This window comes from Lucilia sericata, unplaced genomic scaffold (assembly GCF_015586225.1).
Source record: "Lucilia sericata isolate MDLA Ls3-8-SP2 unplaced genomic scaffold, ASM1558622v1 Contig002111F_arrow, whole genome shotgun sequence".
NCBI classification, from domain to species: domain Eukaryota; kingdom Metazoa; phylum Arthropoda; class Insecta; order Diptera; family Calliphoridae; genus Lucilia; species Lucilia sericata.
In genome coordinates, this window is record NW_023995961.1 from 2,501 (window position 1) to 29,873 (window position 27,373).

General features: G+C 29.8%; 3 protein-coding genes across 3 annotated transcripts in view; 2 read left to right on the top strand and 1 right to left on the bottom strand.

Annotated features, from left to right (window-relative positions):
- Positions 1-238: 238 nt before the first annotated feature.
- On the top strand, positions 239-8,363 carry LOC119613406 (protein obstructor-E-like). The gene is made up of 2 exons (XM_037969439.1): positions 239-537; positions 7,603-8,363. The coding sequence occupies exons 1-2, from the start codon at positions 522-524 to the stop codon at positions 8,253-8,255; spliced, it is 669 nt and encodes a 222-aa protein (XP_037825367.1). The 5' UTR covers positions 239-521; the 3' UTR covers positions 8,256-8,363.
- On the top strand, positions 262-7,467 carry LOC119613405 (protein obstructor-E-like). The gene is made up of 2 exons (XM_037969438.1): positions 262-537; positions 6,622-7,467. The coding sequence occupies exons 1-2, from the start codon at positions 522-524 to the stop codon at positions 7,314-7,316; spliced, it is 711 nt and encodes a 236-aa protein (XP_037825366.1). The 5' UTR covers positions 262-521; the 3' UTR covers positions 7,317-7,467.
- Positions 8,364-23,584: 15,221 nt separating the features above from the next.
- The window catches only part of LOC119613404 (neuroguidin), a 36,252-nt gene continuing 32,463 nt past the window's right edge, over positions 23,585-27,373 (bottom strand). The window contains 6 exon segments of the mRNA XM_037969437.1: positions 23,585-24,035; positions 24,216-24,403; positions 25,744-25,774; positions 25,777-25,881; positions 25,884-25,989; positions 26,053-26,454. Of these exon segments, the coding sequence (XP_037825365.1) occupies positions 23,893-24,035; positions 24,216-24,403; positions 25,744-25,774; positions 25,777-25,881; positions 25,884-25,989; positions 26,053-26,454 (975 nt within the window). The 3' untranslated portion in view covers positions 23,585-23,892.

Genomic DNA, 27,373 nt, shown 5'->3' on the forward strand with positions numbered 1-27,373 from the left:
AAATTTACAAAATTTTATGTTAAATGACAAAACTAGTTTTATATTAAAACAAATTTAGTTTTACATTAACACCTTAAAAAAAATTCATTTGAATTAAAGAACTAAATAACGTCAATATTTCTATAAAATATCTCAAAGAAAAAACATGTTTAGTTACGCATTCACTTAAGCTTCTACTTAATTATTTCGAAAAACAAAAAAATTGTCTACAAAACCTGTGTGTAGTTAACAAATCATCTTCTTCTTAACGTTTTTTTGAATCATACACTGGTGTTTAATAATTTTGTGCCCCTCTTATAGCGGGCGTTTATTTTTGAGCATCAGTTTTATACTTAAAGTCGTCTAAGAAACAACGTCTATTTTTTCGAAGCGCTATTTTAATAAAGCGCAAAAAGGACGTTTAAGGATTTTTAATTGAAGTTATTTTTTTTTACAAAATAACTCTTAAGATATATTAACAAGTGTTAAGAAAAACTTTCAAAAATGTCAAAATTATTATTAAAGCTGTTGTGTGTTTAGCCATGTTTGGCTCAATGGGTTAGTATATTGCTATTAAGAACTTAAAATTAAAATAAATTAAAAGTCTATAAAGTTAAGAAACAAAAGACAATTGTAAAAAATGTTTAACAGTTTTGGGAACAAATAAAACATTTTAAGAACAAATTTCCGGAGATTGAAAGTGAAATTTTATACAACTTATTTAAAACATATAAGATTGCCTCTTATTTTAAAGGCCCTGGATAAAAGTTGCGTATTATTAAAGGGAAATGTTTTTTTTTTTTTTTTTTTTTTTTTTTTTTTTTTTCAATAAATAAGTGAAAATTTAAAAAATGACCTCCTTCTTTAAAAAAAGACAAATTTTTAAAAAAAGACTCAAATTTTTTTTTTCAAATCTTTTATAAAAATTAAATATTTCAAAATTTTTTTATGAAAAGTAAAATTTGTTAAATTGTTTTTTAAAGTTTTTTTTTTTTTTTTTAGAAGGGGAAACTTTTAAAAATGTTCTTTGGAAATTTAAAAAAAAAAATTAAAAATTTTCTATAAAAAGTGAAATTTTCTAAAAAATTTCTTTAAAAAAGCAAATTTTTAAATTTCTTCCTAGGAAGGAAAATTTTCCGATAAAAAAAATTTAAAAAAAGTTTTAAATTTATAAAAATTTTGCGTTAAATTTACTTTTATAGAAAATTTTTGTTAAATATTAATTTTTTAAAAGACTTTTTTAACAAATTTCTCTTTTTTAATGAATTTTTCTATTTCTTTTCAATTCTAATTCAGTTCTAGTTCAGTTCTAGTTCAGTTCTAGTTCAGTTCTAGTTCAGTTCTAGTTCAGTTCTAGTTCAGTTCTAGTTCAGTTCTAGTTCTGTTCTAGTTCTGTTCTAGTTTAGTTCTAGTTCAGTTCTAGTTCAGTTCTAGTTCAGTTCTAGTTCAGTTCTAGTTCAGTTCTAGTTCAGTTCTAGTTCAGTTCTAGTTCAGTTCTAGTTCAGTTCTAGTTCAGTCTATTTCAGTTCTAGTTCAGTTCTAGTTCTAGTTCAGTTCTAGTTCTAGTTCAGTTCTAGTTCAGTTCTAGTTCAGTTCTAGTTCAGTTCTAGTTCAGTTCTAATTCAGTTCTAGTTCTGTTGTAGTTCAGTTCTAGTTCAGTCCTAGTTCAGTTCTAGTTCAGTTCTAGTTCAGTTCTAGTTCAGTTCTAGTTAAGTTCTAGTTCAGTTCTAGTTCAGTTCTAGTTCAGTTCTAGTTCAGTTCTAGTTCAGTTCTAGTTCAGTTCTAGTTCAGTTCTAGTTCAGTTCTAGTTCAGTTCTAGTTCAGTTCTAGTTCAGTTCTAGTTCAGTTCTAGTTCAGTTCTAGTTCAGTTCTAGTTCAGTTCTAGTTCAGTTCTAGTTTAGTTCTAGTTCAGTTTATAGTTCAGTTCTAATTCAATTCTAGTTCAGTTCTAGTTCAATTCTAGTTCAGTTCTAGTTCAGTTCTGTCAGTTCTAGTTCAGTTCTAGTTCAGTTCTAGTTCAGTTCTAGTAGTTCAGTTCCAGTTCAGTTCTAGTTCAGTTTTAGTTCAGTTCTAGTTCAGTTCTAGTTCAGTTCTAGTTCAGTTCTAGTTCAGTTCTAGTTCAGTTCTAGTTCTGTTCTAGGTCTGTTCTAGTTTAGTTCTAGTTCAGTTCTAGTTCAGTCTAGTTCAGTTCTAGTTCTGTTCTAGTTCTGTTCTAGTTTAGTTCAGTTCTAGTTCAGTTCTAGTTCAGTTCTAGTTTAGTTCTAGTTCAGTTCTAGTTCAGTTCTAATTCAGTTTCTAGTTCTGTTGTAGTTCAGTTCTAGTTCAGCCCTAGTTCAGTTCTAGTTCAGTTCTAATTCAGTTCTAGTTCAGTTCTAGTTCAGTTCTAGTTCAGTTCTAGTTCAGTTCTAGTTCAGTTCTAGTTCAGTTCTAGTTCAGTTCTAGTTCAGTTCTAGTTCAGTTCTAGTTCAGTTCTAGTTCAGTTCTAGTTCAGTTCTAGTTCAGTTCTAGTTCAGTCTAGTTCTAGTTCTAGTCTAGTTCTAGTTCAGTTCTAGTTCAGTTCTAGATCAGTTCTAGTTCAGTTCTAGTTCAGTTCTAGTTCAGTTCTAATTCAGTTCTAGTTCAGTTCTAGTTCAGTTCTAGTTCAGTTCTAGTTCAGTTCTAGTTCAGTTCTAGTTCAGTTCTAGTTCAGTTCCAGTTCTGTTCTAGTTCAGTTCTAGTTCGTTTAATTTCACCTATTATAGAAAATTTTAGGTTGAACATCACTTTTGAATTGAACATTTCAGTAGCTTTGACCTCTGTTTAAATTTCAATACCAAATGTGTAAAATAAAACAATAGATCAATGTTGCACAGACAATAGTCTACAGGCCCTGTGAATTAGATGATCAACCGCTGAATTGTTTTTCTTACGTATGTGGAAATAGTAATAAACTTGTTAAAAACAGCTCAATTACAAAATAATTAATTACTAAGTTTTACAATTTAAATAAATTATCTGTAAAATTTTATTCATTTATTTATATGAAGGTGTCAATTGTAAAGCTGTCAAGCAATTAGTGTTGCTAAATATTTAACCCTGTTGAGTAATCGTTTAATAGTTTCTAATTTGATTTAAGATGTTAAAGTTTAAGAATCATTAAAACAAAAATTTCAAAATAAGCATTTGAAAAAAAACCTGCTGGATTTCTATATATCATTGCAACATAAAACTGTTCGTCCAAATAAATCTTCTTTGACTAATGATATTCAATAAATTATTTAATTATGTCAAAATTGACCTTTAAGAATAAAAACAAACGCCTGAAAACGCATAAATATCTTAAGATTTAAATGATAAAATGACAAAAGTTCACTTGAAAAAATTCAACTTTTATCAAAACAATAAAAACAACAAAAATAAACTTAAATTTGTTTAATAAATAAAATTTTATTTGCAATTGTTTAGTAACAGACGTTGCTGCATTAATTTCATTTCATTTTCTATATTCTAATGCAAACAAAAGATTCAAGCAACAAACTTGTTTGGTATTTGTGTACTTTTTTATTTATTTTTTTTTCGCTTTCTGTGTCTTCTTTATCTCGTTTTCAAGCGTTTTTTTGTATAAATATTTTATTTCTACTTCAAGGTCATTTAGCATCTTTATTTTATTGTATTTTTTATTGAGATTTTATGTTATTTATATATTTTTTAGTTATTTATTGTTGTTGTTTTGTTTTGTATACAAAGTTGGTTAAACAAAAACAATTGGTAACATTTAAATGTTAATTTTTATTGCATAATAATTTATATACACGTTTATTTACTAAACAAATTTTTGTTTGATTTTTTTTTATTAAATCTGCAGATTTTTTTTGGGGAATTTTAAAGATATTTCGCTTTAAGTTTGCAAGCCGGTTTTATTTTGGTTTCTAGAAGTACTTTTAAATGTTAATGTATTTAAATATATGTTTATTTTGTTTTTATCTTTTCTTAGTATTTGGTGTTAAATATTTCACCATAAATACTTGCTTGAGCTAAATGTTTGCATGATGGTTGAATTACATACATGAGTTATCCATGTTTTGGTATTAAACATTAAAATGCATTCAAAATAAAATTTCAGCAAAGTTCAGTTCTATTTTACCTCTAGTACAAATCTAGTTTTTCTCTACTTCAGTTCTAGATCAGTTCTAGCTTAGTTCTAGATCAGTTCTAGCTTAGTTCTAGATCAATTCTAGTTCAGTTCTAGTTGAGTTCTAGTTCTGTTCTACTTCAGTTCAGTTCTACTTCAATTCTAGTCAAGATCTAGTGCAGTTCTAGTTCAGTTTTAGTTTAATTCTAGTTTAGTTCTAGTTAATTCTAGTTCAGTTCTAGTTCAGTTCTAGTTCTAGTTCAGTTCTAGTTAAGTTCTAGTTCAGTTCTAGTTCAGTTCTAGTTCTAGTTCAGTTCTAGTTCAGTTCTAGTTCAGTTCTAGTTCAATTCTAGTTCAATTCTAGTTCAGTTCTAGTTCAGTTCTAGTTCAGTTCTAGTTCAGTTCTAGTCAGTTCTAGTCAGTTCAGTTCTAGTTCAGTTCTAGTTCAGTTCTAGTTCATTAGTTCAGTTCTAGTTCAGTTTAGTTCATTTCTAGTTCAGTTTCTAGTTCAGTTCTAGTTCAGTTCTAGTTCAGTTCTAGTTCAGTTCTAGTTCAGTTCTAGTTCAGTTCTAGTTCATTTTCTAGTTCAGTTCTAGTTCAGTTCTAGTTCAGTTCTAGTTCAGTTCTAGTTCAGTTCTAGTTCAGTTCTAGTTCAGTTCTAGTTCAGTTCTAGTTCTGTTCTAGTTCAGTTCTACTTCAATTCTAGTCAAGATCTAGTTCCGTTCTAGTTCAGTTCTACTTCAATTCTAGTCAAGATCTAGTTCCGTTCTACTTCGGTTCTAGTTCAGTTTTAGTTCAGTTCTAGTTCAGTTCTAGTCCAGTTCTAGTTCAGTTCTAGTTCAGTTCTAGTTCAGTTCTAGTCCAGTTCTAGTCCAGTTCTAGTTCAGTTCTAGTTCAGTTCTAGTTCAATTCTAGTGCAGTTCTAGTTCAGTTCTAGTTCAGTTCTAGTTAAGTTGTCGTTCAGTTGTAGTTCAGTTCTAGTTCTACTTCAATTCTAGTCAAGATCTAGTTCCGTTCTAGTTCAGTTTTAGTTCAGTTCTAGTTCAGTTCTAGTTCAGTTCTAGTTCAGTTCTAGTTCAGTTCTAGTTCAGTTCTAGTTCAGTTCTAGTTCAGTTCTAGTTCAGTTCTAGTTCAGTTCTAGTTCAGTTCTAGTTCAGTTCTAGTTCAGTTTTAGTTCAGTTCTAGTTCAGTTCTAGTTCAGTTCTAGTTCTAGTTCTAGTTCAGTTCTAGTTCAGTTCTAGTTCAGTTCTAGTTCAGTTCTAGTTCAGTTCTAGTTCAGTTCTAGTTCAGTTCTAGTTCAGTTCTAGTTCAGTTCTAGTTCAGTTCTAGTTCAGTTCTAGTTCAGTTCTAGTTCAGTTCTAGTTCAGTTCTAGTTCAGTTCTAGTTCAGTTCTAGTTCAGTTCTAGTTCAGTTCTAGTTCAGTTCTAGTTCAGCTCTAGTTCAGTTCTAGTCAAGATCTAGTTCCGTTCTAGTTCAGTTCTAGTTATGTTCTAGTTATGTTCTAGTTCTGTTCTAGTTCAGTTCTACTTCAATTCTAGTCAAGATCTAGTTCCGTTTTAGTTCGGTTCTAGTTCAGTTTTAGTTCAGTTCTAGTTCAGTTCTAGTTCAGTTCTAGTTCAGTTCTAGTACAGTTCTAGTTCAGTTCTAGTTCAGTTCAGTTCTAGTCCAGTTCTAGTTCAGTTCTAGTTCAGTTCTAGTTCAGTTCTAGTTCAGTTCTAGTGCAGTTCTAATTCAGTTCTAGCTCAGTTCTTAGTCAATGTTATATCGATCAGGTTTGAAATCGTCATTTTCACTTCTCGGAATTCCCCTAACTTTATAGCAAATATATTTGCTCTTCGTTGCCGATTATTCCCGAGTAAGCTGGCACTCATATTATGCGAAACTTACTTCGGTAAGAGTACTTGGATTCTCACATCACTCATATCACTTCAGTTCGCGTCATACTTATTCCAATCCATTTTATACATGCCTTTTTTGCACGGACTTCTTCCTGGAGGATAGTATTATGAGTTTTTCGGTAGTCTAAATATAGATTTCTGGATTCTTAATGTATATCCCCTATTGTTTTTCTGTGTAACAACAGGTATTTACTCTAATGTTCCGCAAGGCTTCAAAGTTCGCGACAAATTTTGTCTGTGGTATTCGACCGGTAACGTCCAATGTTTGTAAATAGACCACCAATACGCCTAAAGATAAAAGATGTTCGACTGTAAGTGCCGCCTAATATTTATTTAATTCTAAATGGGGGGAATATCCGTTGTCATCATGATCAAATATAACTTAATCTCTACATAAATTTGAAGTGATTTTTACCTTAAAATTGAAATTTAATTAAAACCAACAAGTATTCTATATAAACTTTACTTTTAAAGGGCCTAAACCCTAACACGTTTTCTGTTATCTTCTTCTTTTAAAGTGCTTTTCTAAAATTTTTGCAAAAACTTCAAAATATTTCTGTAGGTAAGCTTAACAATTATGAAATTTATTAATTTTTCCTTTTTATTTCTCTTTTCTGTTGATTTTACTTACAGCCTTCGCAGCTGGTCCCTGTCCTCAAGCTAACGGCACTTATCCAGTTTCGGGATCATGTGATGCTTATATTGAATGTCGTAATGGTGTGGCTACCGAACAAGTTTGTCCCGATGGTTTATTGTTTAACGAAAAGTCAACTGGTTATCCCTGTGGTTATCCCATCGATGTAGAGTGTTCTCAGGGTCAAGCCCGTCTCCAGGCTGCCCAACCTACCGACGAGTGCCCCCATCAATTCGGTTACTATCGCATGGGTGATTCTAAGAACTGTGGTCAATTCAAGAATTGTGCCTCTGGTCGCGGTTATATCTTCGATTGTCCCGATGGTTTGGCTTGGAATCCTGCCACCTATAGATGTGATTGGCCCGATCAAGTTGAAGATTGTGATGCTGAATCTTTCTTGGGTTTCAAGTGTCCCGATTTGCCAGCCAGATCTTCTTTGTTAGGTGAACCTGAGGAGGAATACTTGTTCTATCCCAATCCCAATAATTGCCAACAATACTATCTGTGCATTGAAGGACGTCCCAGACGTATTTCTTGCGGTGAAGATCAGGCTTTTAATGAAGAATTGAAACAATGTGACAATATTGAGAATGTTAGCAACTGTAGTCCAGAGATCAAGCAACGTGGTGTCGAAATCAAAAATGCCCGTTTGGCTGCGGCCGCAGCTAGAGCTGGACAAAAGAAGCGTCTTTAAGTGAAACGGGACATTAAAATATAAATTTTTGTTGATATTTTTTTTATATATATTTGATATTTTTCTAGTCCTTAGTGAAAATGTATAATGAAACTGTTTTTATTTTGTAAATAAAAAAGAAATTGGCTCAAACGAAAATTAAGCGTAATAATCTAAAAAGTCTTTGGAATCAAGGGTGGTGACCTTCAGTCGGTCTTGTCTTGTCTTTTGTTTTCTTAGAACTTTTAAAAATCCTTTTCATCTCACTAATTTATAAATTTTCAACTTTCATTTCATTTATCTATAGCTTTAGCCTTCACCTGTCCCGAACCTAATGGTCGTTTTGCCACCGAGGAACAATGTGATGCCTATATCCAGTGTCAAGATGGAGTAGCCGAAGAAAAACTCTGTCCCGATGGTTTGGTCTTCCAACAACGTTCCAAAACTGCTGGTGATTGTACTTATGCTCCCTTTGCCTCCTGCAAAGAGAGAGCTCGCCTTCAACCTGCCAATGCCACCGAAGAATGCCCTCGTCAATTCGGTTTCTATCCCACCGAAGATCCTGCCAAATGTGGTGAATATCGTAACTGTGCTCATGGCGTCTCCACACTCACCAAATGTCCCGAAGGTTTAGCTTTCAATGTCGACAGCTATCAGTGCGATTGGCCCGATCTAGTTAAGGATTGTAATGCTGAAGCTTTCTTGGGTTTCACTTGCCCTCCACCCGAGGAGGTCGATGGTGTTCAAGTGAATGTTGATGTTACACCCGAAGGTGAATTGCAATATTTCCGTCATCCCAACAGCTGTAAGAAGTACTTCGTGTGTGTTAATGGTCATCCTCGTTTGTATAATTGTGGTCGTTATTTGGCTTTCAATCCCGATACAAAATTGTGTGACTTCTATCGTAATATCCCAGAGTGTTATGCTCGTTTGAAGGATAGAAAAGAAAAGAAGAACTAGATTTTTGGAGGTGGGCTTTTAAAGCGATCGTGTTAAATATATTTGTTTATAAATTGTTGTAAATATGTATTTTTTTTTTTAATAAAAAATAAAAATTTAAACCAAAAACCTTAATTAAAGATTTTTCCTTTAATACAAATTATTAGCTATGATCACTCATCAAGATTTTCTACAAAAAAGTTTATATAGAAAACTTCAAACGATCGCAAAATTTTCGAAAGAAAACTTGTACCGCTCGATCACAAGAATTTCTTTAGAAAACTTAAGCGATAGCAAGATTTTCTATAGAAAACTTGAACGATCGTAAGTTTTCTATAGAAAACTTGAACGATCGTAAGATCTTCTATAGAAAACTTAAACGATCGTAGGTTAGGTTGATAGGAGGATGTATATTACATTAAATCCGAAAAACGATCGTAAGATTTTCTATAGAAAACTTAAACGATCGCAAGATTTTCTATAGAAAACTTGTACGATCGCAAGATTTTCTAAAGTAAACTTGAACGATCGTAAGATTTTCTATAGAAAATTTGAACGATCGTAAGTTTTCTATAGAAAACTTGAACGATCGTAAGATTTTCTATAGAAAATTTGAACGATCGTAAGTTTTCTATAGAAAACTTGAACGATCGTAAGATTTTCTAAAGAAAACTTAAACGATCGTAAGATTTTCTATAGAAAACTTGAACGATCGCAAGATTTTCTATAGAAAACTTGTACGATCGCAAGATTTTCTAAAGAAAACTTGAACGATCGCAAGATTTTCTATAGAAAACTTGAACGATCGCAAGATTTTCTATAGAAAACTTGAACGATCGTACGTTTTGTATAGAAAACTTGAACGATCGTAAGTTTTGTATAGAAAATTTGAACGATCGCAAGATTTTTTATAGAAAATTTGAACGATCACAAGATTTTCTATAGAAAACTTGAACGATCGTAAGTTTTGTATAGAAAATTTGAACGATCGCAAGATTTTTTATAGAAAACTTGAACGATTGCAAGATTTTTTATAGAAAATTTGAACGATCGTAGATTTTTTATAGAAAAATTATAACGATCGATCGATCGCAATATTTTCTATAGAAAACTTGTAGCAATCGATTGTATGCAAGATTTTCTATAGAAAACTTTTAATGATGGAACGATCGCAAGATATTCTGTAGGAAACTTGAGCGATCAAGATATCAATTATGGAAGCAAAATCAACATGAAACGATCGATCGTTTGTAAGATTTCCTATAGAAAACTTGTAACGATCGATCATTGCCAAGATTTTCTATAAAAAACTTGTAACGATCGATGGCAAGATTTTCTAACGATCAATGGATTGCAAACTCTTAAACAGATAACTTGTAACGGTTGATCTATCGATCACAAGATTTTCTATAGAAAACTTGGGCATCTTGATCGATTAATGAGAAAACAAAATCAATCTATGATCACTTTAAATAAAACTTGTAACGATCAATGAATCGCAAGATTTTTATTTGATAACTTGTAACGATTGATTGATCTATCGATTACAAATTTTTCTATAGAAAACTTGGGCATCTTGATCGATCAATAGAGAAAACAAAATCCATATATGATCACTTATAAATTTTACTTATGATCAATGTTTAGTGGAAAAAAGTGATAATGTAAATGGACAATAAATGTGATATGTATATATATGGGACTAATGTTAAATGTAGAAACAAAGATCGACCTGTGATCACTATATAAGATCAACCTTATATTTATCTAACTAAAGATCACTTAGAAATGTTAGCATATTATCGAAATGTCAGCCGATCTCTCTTATGATTTCTACTTTTCGATCTGTGACAAAAAGAAGATTACGATCGTTGGCTCTATATCTAACTGTATGATCATACATATTATATATGTGATCATATCATATATATATATATGATCACTTGTATATCTTACCAAAATTCGATCTTAATCTTAGATCATTGAGTAAAGACTATTTTGGCTCTTTGTCGATCGGTGATCATTCTTATTGAATATTATTTCAAAAACCATTCCTCTGTGATTCATCTAATATGGTACGATCGTTTTATGTCAGAGCAAAAAATAATAGTTTAACAGTGAAAAGAAGTTCAATGATCTGCGATCGCAAACTAAAGATTAGTTAATAACTTTGTAAAGTAATGTTTGAAGAAGGGAAATGATCGTTAAGTTAATTTTAATTCAAAATTTTTATTATCCCTAATACAAAACTCTTACGTCAGAGTTGTATTTGATCTAGAATAAATAAAAACCAGTTTTTCGTTTTTTTTTCTCAATTATCATTTCTTTATATGCATAAATTTTTGTTTTTATCTTAAATTTATTCTTATCATTTCATTTTTGAATTTCTTGTTTCGTTTTTTATATTATTTATTATTAAATATTATTTTGTTATATTTTTTTTTTGTTTTTTTTTATAGAATAATGAATATTAATCATATACTCGTATTTCAATAAATTTGGTTGTTGACTTTTTTACACATGTATTCTTTAATGATCAGTGATAAGAATTTGGGTTTTGTTTTCGGTTTTACTTGTTTTTTTTTTTTTTTTTTGTAATATATAATTTGTAGTTTGAGTGTGTGTTATTATGCTAAAAAACTCTTTGGAGAAATATATTAACTTTAAATTAAATTTAAAATTTTTTAGTTAATTTTTTTACCAAAAGAGTTTTTTAATTGTATTTTCCTTTTTTTAACTTTTGTTCTATATTTTAATTGTTTTGTGTGTTTAAAATGGAGTAGTTTTGTTTTATTATACAATACTTTTTTTATATAATTTTTTTAATTACAATTTTGAAATCATAATTTTGTTTAAAAAAATAATTAAATTTTTTAATTAATTACTTAAGTTTTAAGCTCGAAAGTTTTATTTTGGTGAGACTTAGAATCAAAGAGTTAAGAAAATAAAAATTAAAACATAAAATCCAGCAAATTTCTCTCAAATTTTAGAGCAGAGTTAAGCAAAAAGAGCAAAAGAGAGTGATTAGCAAAGAGCTCTCTCAAATCCGTAAATAGCTATATTGGTTTAAAGATTGACTAAAGATTGGATTGGTTAATGATAAATAGTTTGCTATTGCTCGATCTTTGATCATTTATAAAAGAATTTTGTAAAGGATCGTTTTGTGGAAAAAGGAAGATCGAAATTTTTAGCATTCTTATATCTAACTAAAGTTCATACAATGATGATGTATGGTCACTCATGCTTTCGAAGAACAAATGATCGCTTATTGTGGAAAGTAAGATCGTTTTAATAACTATCTAAAGTTAGAGTTTTAAGCAAAAAGAGCAAAACAGAGTGATAAGCAACAAATGATCGTTTATTTGTGGAAAGTAAGATCGTTTTAATAACTATCTAAAGTTAGAGTTTTAAGCAAAAAGAGCAAAAGAGAGTGATTAGCAAAGAGCTCTCTCAAATCTGCTAAATAGCTATCTTGGTTTAAAGATTGACTAACGATTGGATTGGTTAATGATAAATAGTTTGATCTTGCTCGATCTTTGATCATTTATAAAAGAATTTTGTAAAGGATCGTTTTGTGGAAAAAGGAAGATCGAAAGTTTTAGCATTCTTATATCTAACTAAAGTTCATACAATGATGATGTATGGTCACTCATGCTTTCGAAGAACAAATGAACAACTTGAGAACTATAAAGTTTGTTTCAATCTTTAAATGTCAATGATTAAGAAAGAAATTTAAAATTATGAAAGTTAGATCGATTGTAACCACTTTTTTATTAGACTAAAGATTGTCTGATATTGGCAAATGGAGATTGATCTTTCCATCATTTATATAACTAAATAAAAGCGTGTTAAATAGAAAATAAGAAGATCGGTCTAAGATCGAAATTGTAGCTGGAAGATCGTAGGCAAATAGTTTGATCTAACTTATAGTTGTGCGACTGATTAAGCATACTGAATCGTTAACAACTTTGTCATTGAAAAAGGTGGAACGAATTTTTTATCATTCTACTAAAGATCGTTGAATTGGAAAATAGTTTAATCTTTCTTAACTGTTTAAGATCACAAATATTATAGTTAATAACATTGTAATCGTTTAGAGGAGAAACAAGATCGACTTGTAATCGATTGTGCTCTTATATTTAACTGAAGATCATTAGATGAGAGTAATTATATTGATCTTTCTCGATCTAAGTTCGTTGTATGATGGCAAATTGTTTGATCTTTCTTATATGTGACTGATCAAGAATTTAGAATCAATAATAACTCTTTAAAGAATCATTTAATTAAGGAGGAAAGATCGTTTTGTAATCGCTCTTATATTCAACTACCGACTTGTGATCGATTGTGCTCTTATATTTAACTGAAGATCATTAGATGAGAGTAATTATATTGATCTTTCTCGATCTAAGTTCGTTGTATGATGGCAAATTGTTTGATCTTTCTTATATGTGACTGATCAAGAATTTAGAATCAATAATAACTCTTTAAAGAATCATTTAATTAAGGAGGAAAGATCGTTTTGTAATCGCTCTTATATTCAACTATCGACTTGTGGTCGATTGTGCTCTTATATTTAACTGACGATCATTAGATGAGAGTAATTCTATTGATCTTTCTCGATCTAAGTTCGTTGTATGATGGCAAATTGTTTGATCTTTCTTATATGTGACTGATCAAGAATATAGAATCAATAATAACTCTTTAAAGAATTATTTAATTAAGGAGGAAAGATCGTTTTGTAATCGCTCTTATATTCGACTTGTGATCGATTGTGCTCTTATATTTAACTGACGATCATTAGATGAGAGTAAATCTATTGATCTTTCTCGATCTAAGTTCGTTGTATGATGGCAAATTGTTTGATCTTTCTTAAATGTGACTGATCAAGAATATAGAATCAATAATAACTCTTTAAAGAATCATTTAATTAAGGAGGAAAGATCGTTTTGTAATCGCTCTTATATTTAACCAAATACCATATGATGATGGGATAAATTGATCGATCTTTGTCGATATGTAATCGCTAAGAATTCCGTTAACCGACAACTATATAAAAAACGTATTTAATGACAAAATTAGATCATTCTGTAATGCTTTTTATATCTGGATAGAGATCGTACGATGAAGAAAGTTTGATCTTACTTTTATGTGTCTAATCAAGCATATTGAATGTGAATTTCTCGATGTGTGATCGCCAAAAATTCCTAGAGAAAAAGGAAGATCGGTGTCATATTATTTTTAGAGCTGTTTAAAGATCGCAGGATTTTTCTTATCTGCTAAAGATCAAAAATATTGTATCATTAATAAGATTGTAAGTAATCGTTTAGAGGAGAAACAAGATCGATTTCTGATCTCTCTTATATTTAACTAAAGATCATTGAATTCTGAAATTTGTTTTAATCATTTAGATCAAAGATCATTTATAATTCCGAACAATACAGATTGTTTCCATCTTGTTTCGAAACCGAAACTGAAATAAATTGAGAGTTTTGTTTTAAAAGGCGATCGGTTAGCGTACCACTAACTCTTTACCGTAACCAGTTTTAATAAGAGTTTGAAAAAAGAACTCTCTTTGAACTTTATTGCATGTATTAAAAACTAACCTAACCAGTCAGAGAGCTAAGTTGTTAATCTCTGTCTAACGCTGATTTAGAACAAGTAGTGCTAGAGAGTGCTAAAAGAGTACTTTGCCTAATGTTTGTTTGCTTTTCTGAGAGCTGAAAAGTAGGATGTTGCTTTTTGCCTAACTTTGTTTAAAAACTGGTGTCGGCAAAGTGCTCTTTTATGAGCTAGAGAGCTAATTCGTTACACTCTGCCTAACGCTGTTTTAGAACAAGTAGCGGTAGAGAGTGCTAAAGGAGCTCTTTGCCTAATTTTGTTTGTTTTTTTTTTTTGAGAGCTAATGACATTTGAAAGCTAGAAACTTGTTAAGAGAGCTCTTTGCCTAACTTTATTGAAAAACTGATGTCGGCAAAGAGCTCTCTTATAAGCTTTCTTAGTCTCCTGCTTGTTACTATCTCTCTCGATACAAGTTTTGTTTTGAAATTGAATAAAGTTGGTAGTCATTCGCGAGAGGTCTGATCTTTTGTAGCCTGATGCTTTATTTTGCCGGCCACTGATCTAACACTAGACAAAATGCTGGCTGATTAATAAACTAAAGTTTTTCGACTATAATTTTATTTAAATAATAAACTTTTTTTATATAAAAATTTTATAGAAAAAACATAGAAAATATTTTCGTTTTTGTATCTTTATAATATTATATATCGATTAGTAATATATTTATAAATATATATAGTAATTATTAATATTTTATACTTAAATTAATTAAAACTTAAAATTAAGAAATTTATCATTTTTTTGGCTATAAAAATTAAAGAATTAATTTAGGTTATTTAAGTTTTTTTCTTTAATATATTTTTGACATTTTCTTCTTCACATTTTTGAAGATGTTTCTTTTTTTATTTTTTGTTAAAAAGTTTGAACTATTTTTTGCATATCAATTCATGTGATTTATTTTTTTTCTTTAATAATTTTTAAAAATTGAATTTTTATTATAAAAAAGTAAAAAAAAAAAATATTATAAAATTTTCTTAAAAAAAAAAAAAATTTATAAAAAATTTTTAAAATTTGTTTTAAAATAAATTCTTTATAAAATTTTTCTCAAGCAAAATATTTTTCTATAAATTACCAACAAAATCAAAAATTCAGCTACTTTTTATATTTTCTGTTAAAAAAAGAAATTAAATTTAAAAAAAAAAACTTTTTATTTTTATAAAATTTCTTTTTTTTCATAAAAAGAATTTATTTGTTTTACAATAAATAACAGATTCAGTCTTTCAGTATTTTTTTTTTTTATATTTTTTCTTTAGGTTTTTCTTTTTTTGCTATTAAAGTAATAATTAATAAATTAATTTAATTAATTTATTAAAAATTCTTTTTTTTAACTAAAAAAATTATTTAAATAAATAATTATTTTAACAAAATTAAATAACAAAAATAAAAAGTTTATTTTTGGTTTGGTTTGGTTTTAAAGAAAAATGGTTTTATATACAAAATATATACTCAGCCATTTTGTCTTTTTGGGTTTGTTAGTTTTTCCTTACTGCACTGTAAAATTTTGAAAACTATTGCTGTTTATATGGTGATTAGTTTTCTTTCTTAATATTTTATAGCCAAAAAGTTTAGGTTTTTTTGTTTTAAAGTCATAAATCTAATACTTATATGCCGAAATAATTTAAGCCAAAAAATTGTTTAATAAATAAATTTTGAATTTAGACAAATTTTGTTTTTTTTTTTTTATAAATTTTTTTTTCAATGCCAAAATTGAGTTTTGAGATATTTTTCAATTCTCGTTGTATGTTGTATGTATGTTGTATGCCGAAAAGTTTGCGTTGCCATACCAAAATATTCTTTTTTTATATAATATTTGGTTATATATATATATATTTTTTATTAATTATACTTTATTTATATATTAAGTTAATGTAAAACAAATGTTTAATATTAGTGCTTAAAGCAAATAAAGAGAAATATAAATTTTTATAAAAAAAAAATATTTTCTTTTTAAAATTTAAGTTTAAAAATTACACTCTCCACCTAAGTGTTTTCTACCACTTATGTGCAACTTCAATTCAATTATATACTACTTTATCAAACCAACTTCCTAAAATCAGATTGACCCTAAAGTCAAGTTTATAGTCCAGTTCATAGTCTATTGCTTAATCTTAGTCTTATCTATAGTTTATAATCTAGTCTGTATTCGAGTCTATATTCTATAGAATAGTCTATACTCAAGACTATAGTATTGTCTACGGTCTAGTCTACCGTATAGTCTATAGTTTAGTGGACTATAATGAGAAATAAATTCTGGACTGAAGTTTGACCTACACATACTATAGTTAATTCTATAGTCTCGCATATAAGCAAGTCTAAGTCTAGTCTACACTCTAGTCTATAGCCCAGGCTTATTTATAGTCTAGTCTGTAGCCTAGCCTATAGTGTAGTCTATAGTGTAAACTCTAGTCTAGTATATAGTATAGTCTAGTATATAGTATATTCTAATCAATAATCTAGTGAATCTGAAGTCTATAGTGTAGACAGTAGTCTAATCTATAGAAAAGTCTAGTATAAAATCCAGTTTATCGTCTATAAAGTCTGGTATAGTGGTCTATAAAGTCTGGTATATGGTATAGTCTATAATCTAGTCTATAGGCTAGTCTGTAGGCTAGTCTATAGTCTAGTCTATAGTCTAGTCTATAGTCTAGTCTATAGTCTATTCTATAGTCTAGTCTATAGTCTAGTCTATAGTCTAGTCTGTAGGCTAGTCTATAGTCTAGTCTATAGTCTAGTCTATAGTCTAGTCTATAGTCTAGTCTATAGTCTAGTCTATAGTCTAGTCTATAGTCTAGTCTATAGTCTAGTCTATAGTCTAGTCTATAGTCTAGTCTATAGTCTAGTCTATAGTCTAGTCTATAGTCTAGTCTATAGTCTAGTCTATAGTCTATAGTCTAGTCTATAGTCTAGTCTATAGTCTAGTCTATAGTCTAGTCTATAGTCTAGTCTATAGTCTAGTCTATAGTCTAGTCTATAGTCTAGTCTATAGTCTAGTCTATGGTCTAGTATCCAGTCTCTGATCTAGTCTCTGGTCTAGTCTCTGGTCAAGTCTTTCGTCTAGTCTATAGTCTGGTATATACTCTAGTCTCTAGTCGAGTCTATAGTCTAGTCTATAGTCTGGTCTATAGTATAGTCTACAGTTTAGTCCATAGTGTAGTCTATAGTCTAGTCTATAGTCTAGTCTATAGTCTAGTCTATAGTCTAGTCTATAGTCTAGTCTATAATCTAGTCTATAGTCTAGTCTATAGTCTAGTCTATAGTCTAGTCTATAGTCTAGTCTATAGTCTAGTCTAGTCTATAGTCCAGTCTATAGTCTAGTCTATAGTCTAGTCTATAGCCTAGTCTATAGTCTAATCTATAGTCTAATCTATAGTCTAGTCTATAGTCTAGTCTATAGTCTAGTCTATAGTCTAGTCTATAGTCTAGTCTATAGTCTAGTCTATAGTCTAGTCTATAGTCTAGTCTATAGTCTAATCTATAGTCTAGTCTATAGTCTAGTCTATAGTCTAGTCTATAGTCTAGTCTATAGTCTAGTCTATAGTCTAGTCTATAGTCTAGTCTATAGTCTAGTCTATAGTCTAGTCTATAGTCTAGTCTATAGTCTAGTCTATAGTCTAATCTATAGTCTAGTCTCTAGTCGAGTCTATAGTCTAGTCTATAGTATAGTCTACAGTTTAGTCCATAGTGTAGTCTATAGTCTAGTCTATAGTCTAGTCTATAGTCTAGTCTATAGTCTAGTCTATAGTCTAGTCTATAGTCTAGTCTATAGTCGTGTATAGTTTAGTCTATATTCTAGTCTATAACCTAGTTTAACGTATAGTATGTAGTCTAGTCTATAGTCTTGTCGATAGTCTAGACTGGAATCTTTTCGATAGTCTATAGTCTAGTCTAGTCTAGTCTATAGTCTAGTCTATAGTCTAGTCTATAGTCTAGTCTATAGTCTAGTCTATAGTCTAGTCTAGTCTAGTCTAGTCTAGTCTAGTCTAGTCTATAGTCTAGTCTAGTCTATAGTCTAGTCTAGTCTAGTCTAGTCTATAGTCTAGTCTATAGTCCAGTCTATAGTCTAGTCTATAGTCTAGTCTATAGTCTAGTCTATAGTCTAGTCTATAGTCTAGTCTATAGTCTAGTCTATAGTCTAGTCTATAGTCTAGTCTATAGTCTAGTCTATAGTCTAGTCTATAGTCTAGTCTATAGTCTAGTCTATAGTCTAGTCTATAGTCTAGTCTATAGTCTAGTCTATAGTCTAGTCTATAGTCTAGTCTATAGTCTAGTCTAGTCTATAGTCTAGTCTATAGTCTAGTCTAGTCTATAGTCTAGTCTATAGTCTAGTCTATAGTCTAGTCTATAGTCTAGTCTATAGTCTAGTCTATAGTCTAGTCTATAGTCTAGTCTATAGTCTAGTCTATAGTCTAGTCTATAGTCTAGTCTATAGTCTAGTCTATAGTCTAGTCTATAGTCTAGTCTATAGTCTAGTCTATAGTCTAGTCTATAGTCTAGTCTATAGTCTAGTCTATAGTCTAGTCTATAGTCTAGTCTATAGTCTAGTCTATAGTCTAGTCTATAGTCTAGTCTATAGTCTAGTCTATAGTCTAGTCTATAGTCTAGTCTATAGTCTAGTCTATAGTCTAGTCTATAGTCTAGTCTATAGTCTAGTCTATAGTCTAGTCTATAGTCTAGTCTATAGTCTAGTCTATAGTCTATAGTCTAGTATATAGCCTAGTCTATAGTCTAGTCTATAGTCTAGTCTATAGTCTAGTCTATAGTCTAGTCTATAGTCTAGTCTATAGTCTAGTCTATAGTCTAGTCTATAGTTTAGTCTATAGTCTAGTCCATAGTATAGTCTACAGTCTAGTCTGTTGTCTAGTCTATAGTCTAGTTACTAGACTAGAGCCTAGTCTATAGTTTAGTGACTAGACTAGAGTCTAGTCTAAAGTCTAGTCTAAAGTCTAGTATATAGTCTAGTCTATAGTATAGTCTATACTCTAGTTTATAGTCTAGTATATAGTCTAGTCTATAGTTTAGTCTATAGTCTAGTTTATAGTCTAGTTTATAGTCTAGTTTATAGTCTAGTCTATAGTTTAGTCTATAGTCTACTCTATAGTCTAATCAATAGTCTAGTCTATAGTCTAGTCTATAGTCTTGTCTATAGTCTAGTCTATAGTCTAGTCTATAGTCTAGTCTATAGTCTAGTCTATAGTCTAGTCTATAGTCTAGTCTATAGTCTAGTCTATAGTCTAGTCTATAGTCTAGTCTATAGTCCAGTCTATGGTCTAGTCTTAAGTCTAGAATGTAAAATATATTCTGGAATAAATTCTGAACTATACTATAGTCTTCATTATAGTCTAGTATATAATCTAGTCCATAGTCCCTATAATCTCTATAATCTAGTCTTCAGGGCAGTCATTCGTCTCATAAGAAAAGTGATTAGTTGTTAGCTTTTGCTTTCCTTTACAGCTTCTTATGGCCGTAATTTAAACAAAGAGATATCTATTGAAATTATGGGCATTAGTAAGTTATGTTATAAGTAGTTTCGAAGCAGTGGATCTAGTTTTCATTTTTTTTATTTAGATGGAGAGTGTATACGATTCGGCTTAGCCGAATCTTTCATTCTAATATGTTTTTCTTTAAATCTATTTTAATCTGAAATATATTATCTGGACGTTCGAAATAGTTTACTTTAAGATTGTGCCATAATATACAACTGATTTACACTAAAGAGCTAGAATTTCAAATACTTGTACCAAAAAATAATAATTTTTAAACAAAATTTTAGTGACTTATGTTTGCTCTTTACTGTTACAAAATATCAATTTTGTTAAAACCTCCACCAAGTAAAAGACACAAATTAAAGGGAACTCATTAAATTCCTTAGATATTTGCTAGAAAGTCAGTATTAGAAGGCAAGTAGCAGTTATATGACTGCAGTATTGCTGACATAGCGGTTATTTGTCTAGCTGACATTTGATTTAGAGATAAAATTGTTAAGTTACTGGTGGAGATTTTTTTTTTAAGTTCGTCTTTTTGGCCGAATATAATTTTGTTTTAAATTTTTTAAGTTTTTAAATTAGTATCATTTTTTATATTCAAAAGTATATAATTTTTTAAAGTTATTTTTACTTAATTACATCTAAAAGTTTCAGTTGTTTTTAGGAGTTTTCTTTTTGTTTGCTTTTAAAAATATTTTAAATATTTTTTTGTTTTATGTTTTTTTTTTTTAATGAAAATATTTTAAAAATTATTTAAAAATCATAATTAAATCCTTTGAGTTATAAAAATTTTAACCCCAGTTTCAAAATATATTTTTCTTGTTTTTACTATAATTTTTAAATAAATTTTTTATACAATTTCTTTTTTTTTCGTTTTAATAATGTTTTGGGTGGGGATTTTTTTTTATTTAAAGAAAAACTAAATAAATTAAATAAAAATAATTTTTTTATATAAATTTCTTGTTGTTTTACTTTGTATACCAGTTTATTTTGTTAAATATTTTTTTTTGTTTTATTAAATTTCTTTTTGTTATATTTAAAAATATTTATTTTTATTTTTTTGTTTCAATATAATTTATTATTATAAATTTTTTTTACTTTTGTTGAATTTGTTTTAAATTTATTTGTTTTTGTTTTTCTTGTATAATAAGGCAACTGCAATTTATTTTTTTATTTTATTTGTTTTTTGGTTTTTTGTATACTTGTAGTGATTTTGTTTTATTTTTTTTAAGTCGAAAATTTTTCTTTTCTTTCCTTAATTTTTTTTGTAAAAATTTTGTAAAATTTTACATTTTGTGCTTGGTTTTGTTTTTTTTTTATTTTGTTGTAGGTTTGGTTTTTCTTTTAAATTTTCTTTAAAATTCTTTTTTTTAATTTTAAACTGCATTGTTGTTTTGTTTTAATTTTTATTTGCTGCCGAAAGTTTTATTTTTATTTTTTTAAAATTCAAACAAAAGTTTTGTTAAAAATTTTCTTTTTTTTGACTCCTAAAAACAACGTAATATATTTATACTTAATAATTTTCTTAAATTTTTATTTAATAGCGAAAGTTTTCTTTTTTAAACATTATTAATAATATACATTTTTGTTAATTTTTTTAACTTAAAAATTTTTATATTTTTATCAAACAAACCAAATTCATTTTTAATATTTCAAAATTTATTTTAAAATTTTGCTGCCGAAAATTTAATGCAGTTTATTGCGAGTATATTTATAAATTTTTTATATAAAATTATAAAATGAAATTGATAACAAAAATGGGGAAGTGGAAAAGAAAATAAAAAATTAACTAAATTTCAAAAGAAAAAGCGTTACGACCCTATTATTTCATTCTATTCTTCTGCATCTACAAAGGCTAGTACATTTACTACAGAGAATACAAATAAAACTGTACTTGAATTAGCCTGAACTAGAACTGAAATAGAACTAAACTACAATCGCACTAGAACTAAGCTAGAACTGCACAAAAACTGAACAAGAACAGAACTAAAACTGAACTAAAATAGAACAGGACTAGAACAGAACTAAAACAGAACTAGAACAGAACTAGAACAGAACTAGAACAGAACTAGAATAGAACTAGAACAGAACTAGAACAGAACTAGAACAGAACTAGAACAGAACTAGAACAGAACTAGAATAGAACTAGAACAGAACTAGAACAGAACTAGAACAGAACTAGAACAGAACTAGAACAGAACTAGAACAGAACTAGAACAGAACTAGAACAGAACTAGAACAGAACAGAACTAGAACAGAACTAGAACAGAACTAGAACAGAACTAGAACAGAACTAGAACAGAACTAGAACAGAACTAGAACAGAACTAGAACAGAACTAGAACAGAACTAGAACAGAACTAGAACAGAACTAGAACAGAACTAGAACAGAACTAGAACAGAACTAGAACAGAACTAGAACAGAACTAGAACAGAACTAGAACAGAACTAGAACAGAACTAGAACAGAACTAGAACAGAACTAGAACAGAACTAGAACAGAACTAGAACAGAACTAGAACAGAACTAGAACAGAACTAGAACAGAACTAGAACAGAACTAGAACAGAACTAGAACAGAACTAGAACAGAACTAGAACAGAACTAGAACAGAACCAGAACAGAACTTAAACAGAAATAGAACACAACTAGAACAGAACCAGATCAGTACTAGAACAGAACTAGAACAGAACTAAACCTGAACTAGAAGAGAAATAGAACAGAAGTAGAACAGAACCAGAACAGAACTAAAATAGAACAACAACAGAACTAAACCTGAACTAGAACAGAAATAGAACAGAACTAGAACAGAACTAGAACAGAACTAGAACAGAACTAGAACAGAACTAGAACAGAACTAGAACAGAACTAGAACAGAACTAGAACAGAACAAGAACAGAACAAGAACAGAACTAGAACAGAACTTAAACAGAACTAGAACACAACTAGAACAGAACCAGAACAGTACTAGAACAGAACTAGAACTGAATTAGAACAAAACTAAACCTGAACTAGAAGAGAAATAGAACAGAAGAAGAACAGAACCAGAACAGAACTAAAATAGAACAACAACAGAACTAAACCTGAACTAGAACAGAAATAGAACAGAACTAGAACAGGACTAGAGCAGAACTAGAACAGAACTAGAACAGAACTAGAACAGAACTAGAACAGAACTAGAACAGAACTAAAACTAGAACAGAACTAGAACAGAACTAGAACAGAACTAGAACAGAACTAGAACAGAACTAGAACAGAACTAGAACAGAACTAGAACAGAACTAGAACAGTACTAGAACAGTAACAGTACTAGAACAGAACTAGAACAGAACTAGAACAGAACTAGAACAGAACTAGAACAGAACTAAACAGAACTAGAACAAAACTAGAACAAAACTAAAACAGAACTAAAACAGAACTAGAACAGAACTGGAACAGAACTAGAACTAATCTAGAACTAAACTATAATTGAACTAGAAGAGAACTAGGACTAAGTTAGAACTGGATTGGTACTGAAGTAGAATTGGACAAGAACTAAAACGGAACTGGTATTGAAATACAAGTGAGATTATGATAATTTGAGTAGTTGAGTAAGCGCTCTAGTCATTTGTCGTTTTGGGCATTTGCAGTGATGAACACGATGCAGAACAGACTTTGTTAAATTAACTCAGAAAGCGATGTGCGATCAATTGTATGTAAATGTAAATGTGTAGGGCTAACTTTTATATAATATATAAATATAAAAGTTGTTATATTATAAAATGTTAGTTTAAACTTTAAACTCTTTAATAGTTTAAAATAATGTTTGTATATTTTTAGAAATAAAAATAAAATGTTATGATGCAAAAATTGAGTTTCAAATTATATAAATGTTTCCTTTATTAAAAGAAATATTGTATTCAAGAAAAAAAAAATATAGAATTTACTAAATTATATTAAAAACAAACTTAATCAAACTTACTTCAAATAAAAAGTGTTATAACAAATAATATATGGGGAAAAACGTAGATTAAACTTAATAGAAACAAAAATGCTTTAGGGTAAGTGAAAGAAAAAAACAGGAAATTATTTTAACAAAAAAATTAAGAAATTTTTGAAGAGAACTTAAAAAGGAGCTCATATTTTCAAAACAATTTAAGATTAAAAACTTAAAATGTTATGAAAATGTTTAGCATACTTTTAAGGCTTTAAAGCAATCATAACTTTTAAAGCATAAAAGTAGGTTAAACATGATCCAATAACTTATGAGACCTTTTTTACTGCCCTTTTGAAAATCCTAACATTTTTAAACTGTTTATACAGAACGTTTCTTTTTTTTTTTTTTTTTTGTTTTTCTTAATTTAAAATAAAAATTTGCTGAAATATTTACTGAATTATGCTGCTATTTGTTGGTTGTCTTAAAATTGTATCATTATGGTTTTTTTCTTTATTTTATATAATTTTTTTTGTTAAATTTTAAAATTCTTTTTTTTTAATGAATTAAACCTTAAAAAATTCTTATGAATTTAGTTTTAGGTGTATTTTTGCAAAGAAAGGGAACAAAAAGAAAGTCAAAGAGTTTAATGGAATTTACGTTTTTTACTACCTTTCTTTTTGCCCTTACCACCCTTAGCTTTGCGTTTTTTGCTCGAGCTACCTAAAGAGTCACCGCGTAGTGAGGCATCACGATTAATTTCACCCAAAATTTCATCGCCCAAAGTGCCTAAAAGGAAAAATTTTTGGGTTTTTATAGATTTTTAAAGAGCGTCTTATTTTCTAGGGTGTGTAGTTTGTGTAGGGTGCCATAATGTTTCGAATGCAGGTGATAAAGCTTTTGTATGTAAAGCTTTTTCTAGATTGAAATGTTAGTGTTTCGAGAGGTGAAAAGTGTTCTAAAACTTACCCAAAGTAGTGAGTTTACGTTGACGATGTTTTTCCGCTTTGGTTACGGGTAGACGTGTTAGGTAGGTTTCTTCATATTCCTGTTTTTCCTTTTGGGCCTTGGACAATATTTGTTGGGCCCTAGAGCCTGAAGAGATTTCTGTGGGAGCGTCTAAATATTCTTCTTTCAAATCTTGCAACATGGACGAACTATAAATAAAATATAATTGTCACAAAAATAGTCAAATAAAATAGATCTAAACTAAACACAAACACACAAGAACTAAACTAGCACTGAACTAGAACTGAACTAGAACTGAACTAGAACTGAACTAGAACTAACTAGAAACTAGAACTGAACTAGAACTGAACTAGAACTGAAAACTGAACTGAACTGAACTGAACTAGAACTGAACTAGAACTGAACTAGAACTGAACTAGAACTGAACTAGAACTGAACTAGAAGTGAACTAGAAGTGAACTAGAAGTGAACTAGAAGTGAACTAGAAGTGAACTAGAAGTGAACTAGAACTGAACTAGAACTGAACTAGAACTGAACTAGAACTGAACTATCTGAACTAGAACTGAACTAGAACTGAACTAGAAAGAACTAGAACTGAACTAGAACTGAACTAGAACTGAACTAGAACTGAACTAGAACTGAACTAGAACTGAACTAGAACTGAACTAGAACTGACTAGAACTGAACTAGAACTGAACTAGAACTGAACTAGAACTGAACTAGAACTGAACTAGAACTGAACTAGAACTGAACTAGAACTGAACTAGAACTGAACTAGAACTGAACTAGAACTGAACTAGAACTGAACTAGAACTGAACTAGACTGAACTAGAACTGAACTAGAACTGAACTAGAACTGAACTAGAACTGAACTAGAACTGAACTAGAACTGAACTAGAACTGAACTAGAACTAGAACTGAACTAGAACTGAACTAGAACTGAACTAGAACTGAACTAGAACTGAACTAGAACTGAACTAGAACTGAACTAGAACTGAACTAGAACTGAACTAGAACTGAACTAGAACTGAACTAGAACTGAACTAGAACTGAACTAGAACTGAACTAGAACTGAAGTAGAACTGAACTAGAACTGAACTAGAACTGAACTAGAACTGAACTAGAACTGAACTAGAACTGAACTAGAACTGAACTAGAACTGAACTAGAACTGAACTAGAACTGAACTAGAACTGAACTAGAACTGAACTAGAACTGAACTAGAACTGAACTAGAACTGAACTAGAACTGAACTAGAACTGAACTAGAACTGAACTAGAACTGAACTAGAACTGAACTAGAACGAAAGAGAACTGAACTAGAACTGAACTAGAACTAACTAGAACTGAAGTAGAATGAACTAGAACTGAACTAGAAGAATTAGAACTGAACTAGAACTGAACTAGAACTGAACTAGAACTGAACTAGAACTGAACTAGAACTGAACTAGAACTGAAACTAGAACTGAACTAGAACTGAACTAAAACTGAACTAGAACTGAACTTGACGTGAATAGTAAATAAACTTACGTTATGGCACGTTTTTTGGCTCTTTCAATAATTTTTTCTCCTTATCCTCTGCCTTGTCATCGCCATCATAGTAGACCGGCTTAATCTTGGGCGGCACATAAATACCCGGTTTACCTGCTGTGGCAGCCTTTTTGGGTTCTTAACACCCTTTTCCTCATCATCTTCATCCTCTTCTTCTTCGGATTCTTCCTCCGAATCCTCTTCATCTTCATCATTATCATTAGTTAACATATTTTCAGGATTGGGCTAAAAAAAAACAACACAAAACATTAACTTTCAAAACATTTTTAATTCCCCCTTTTCTGTTACCTTATATAATATAGGATCCGAGGCTGATGAAACACCCGTTGTAGCGGTCTTTACCAATTTATCTATTTGATAGCGCAATTTATAATCGATTGGTCGTATTTTTTCCAGCACTGTACGTATTTCTATTAAACGTTCTATTGATGGATCACCTTCAATTGTTTCGCCGGAACATTTACGCAATACCACATAGGTCAAATTGATAAGGTAGTCGAGCAGCATGTGATATTTAACTTCCAAAAAACTTAAACCATATTCTGTGGTCAATTCGCCGCGTTTAACACGTTGCAACATGCCCTCGACAAGGTCTGTTACTTGTTTGACATTACTGTTCATTTCGCCCAGCAGTTGTATGGCCTGCGGTATGTCCTGTTGTTCTTGTACCTCACAGTCGTAATCGAGTGCCTGGAAAGAATGAAAAATTTTCAATATTGATAAAAGAATTAATTAAAATTTAAATAGGATTATATATTATAATTTAAAAAATTACTTTATTATCAAATTCTATGAATAATTTCCTAATTATTTTTTAAATAAATTGTTTAAAAAATTAATTAATTTTAAAACAAATGCTATTATGTAATAGGAAAAAAAAAATATCCTTTTACAATAATTTGTGTATAAATTAATGAAAAACTAACAGGTCAGCCACATAAAATAAAATATTTGAATTTAAATAGAATTAAAAAATATATCTCCAAACAGTGGGACAATTAAAATTGCATACAAATATGAACTTAAACCAAACCATGATAAGAAATACAACTAAACAACAACTGAACTAGAACAGATCTAGAACAGAACTAGAACCAAACTAGAACAAGAATTGAACTAGAACAGAACTCGAACAGAACTAGAACAGAACTAGAACAGAACTCGAACAGAACTAGAACAGAACTGGAACAGAACTGGAACAGAACTAGAACAGAACTAGAACAAAACTAGAACAGAACTAGAACAGAACTAGAACAGAACTAGAACAGAACTAGAACAGAACAGAACTAGAACAGAACTAGAACAGAACTAGAACAGAACTAGAACAGAACTAGAACAGAACTAGAACAGAACTAGAACAGAACTAGAACTGAACTAGAACTGAACTAGAACTGAACTAGAACTGAACTAGAACTGAACTAGAACTGAACTAGAACTGAACTAGAATTGAACTAGAACTGAACTAGAACTGAACTAGAACAGAACTAGAACTGAACTAGAACTGAACTAGAACTGAACTAGAACTGAACTAGAACTGAACTAGAACTGAACTAGAACTGAACTAGAACTGAACTAGAACTGAACTAGAACTGAACTAGAACTGAACTAG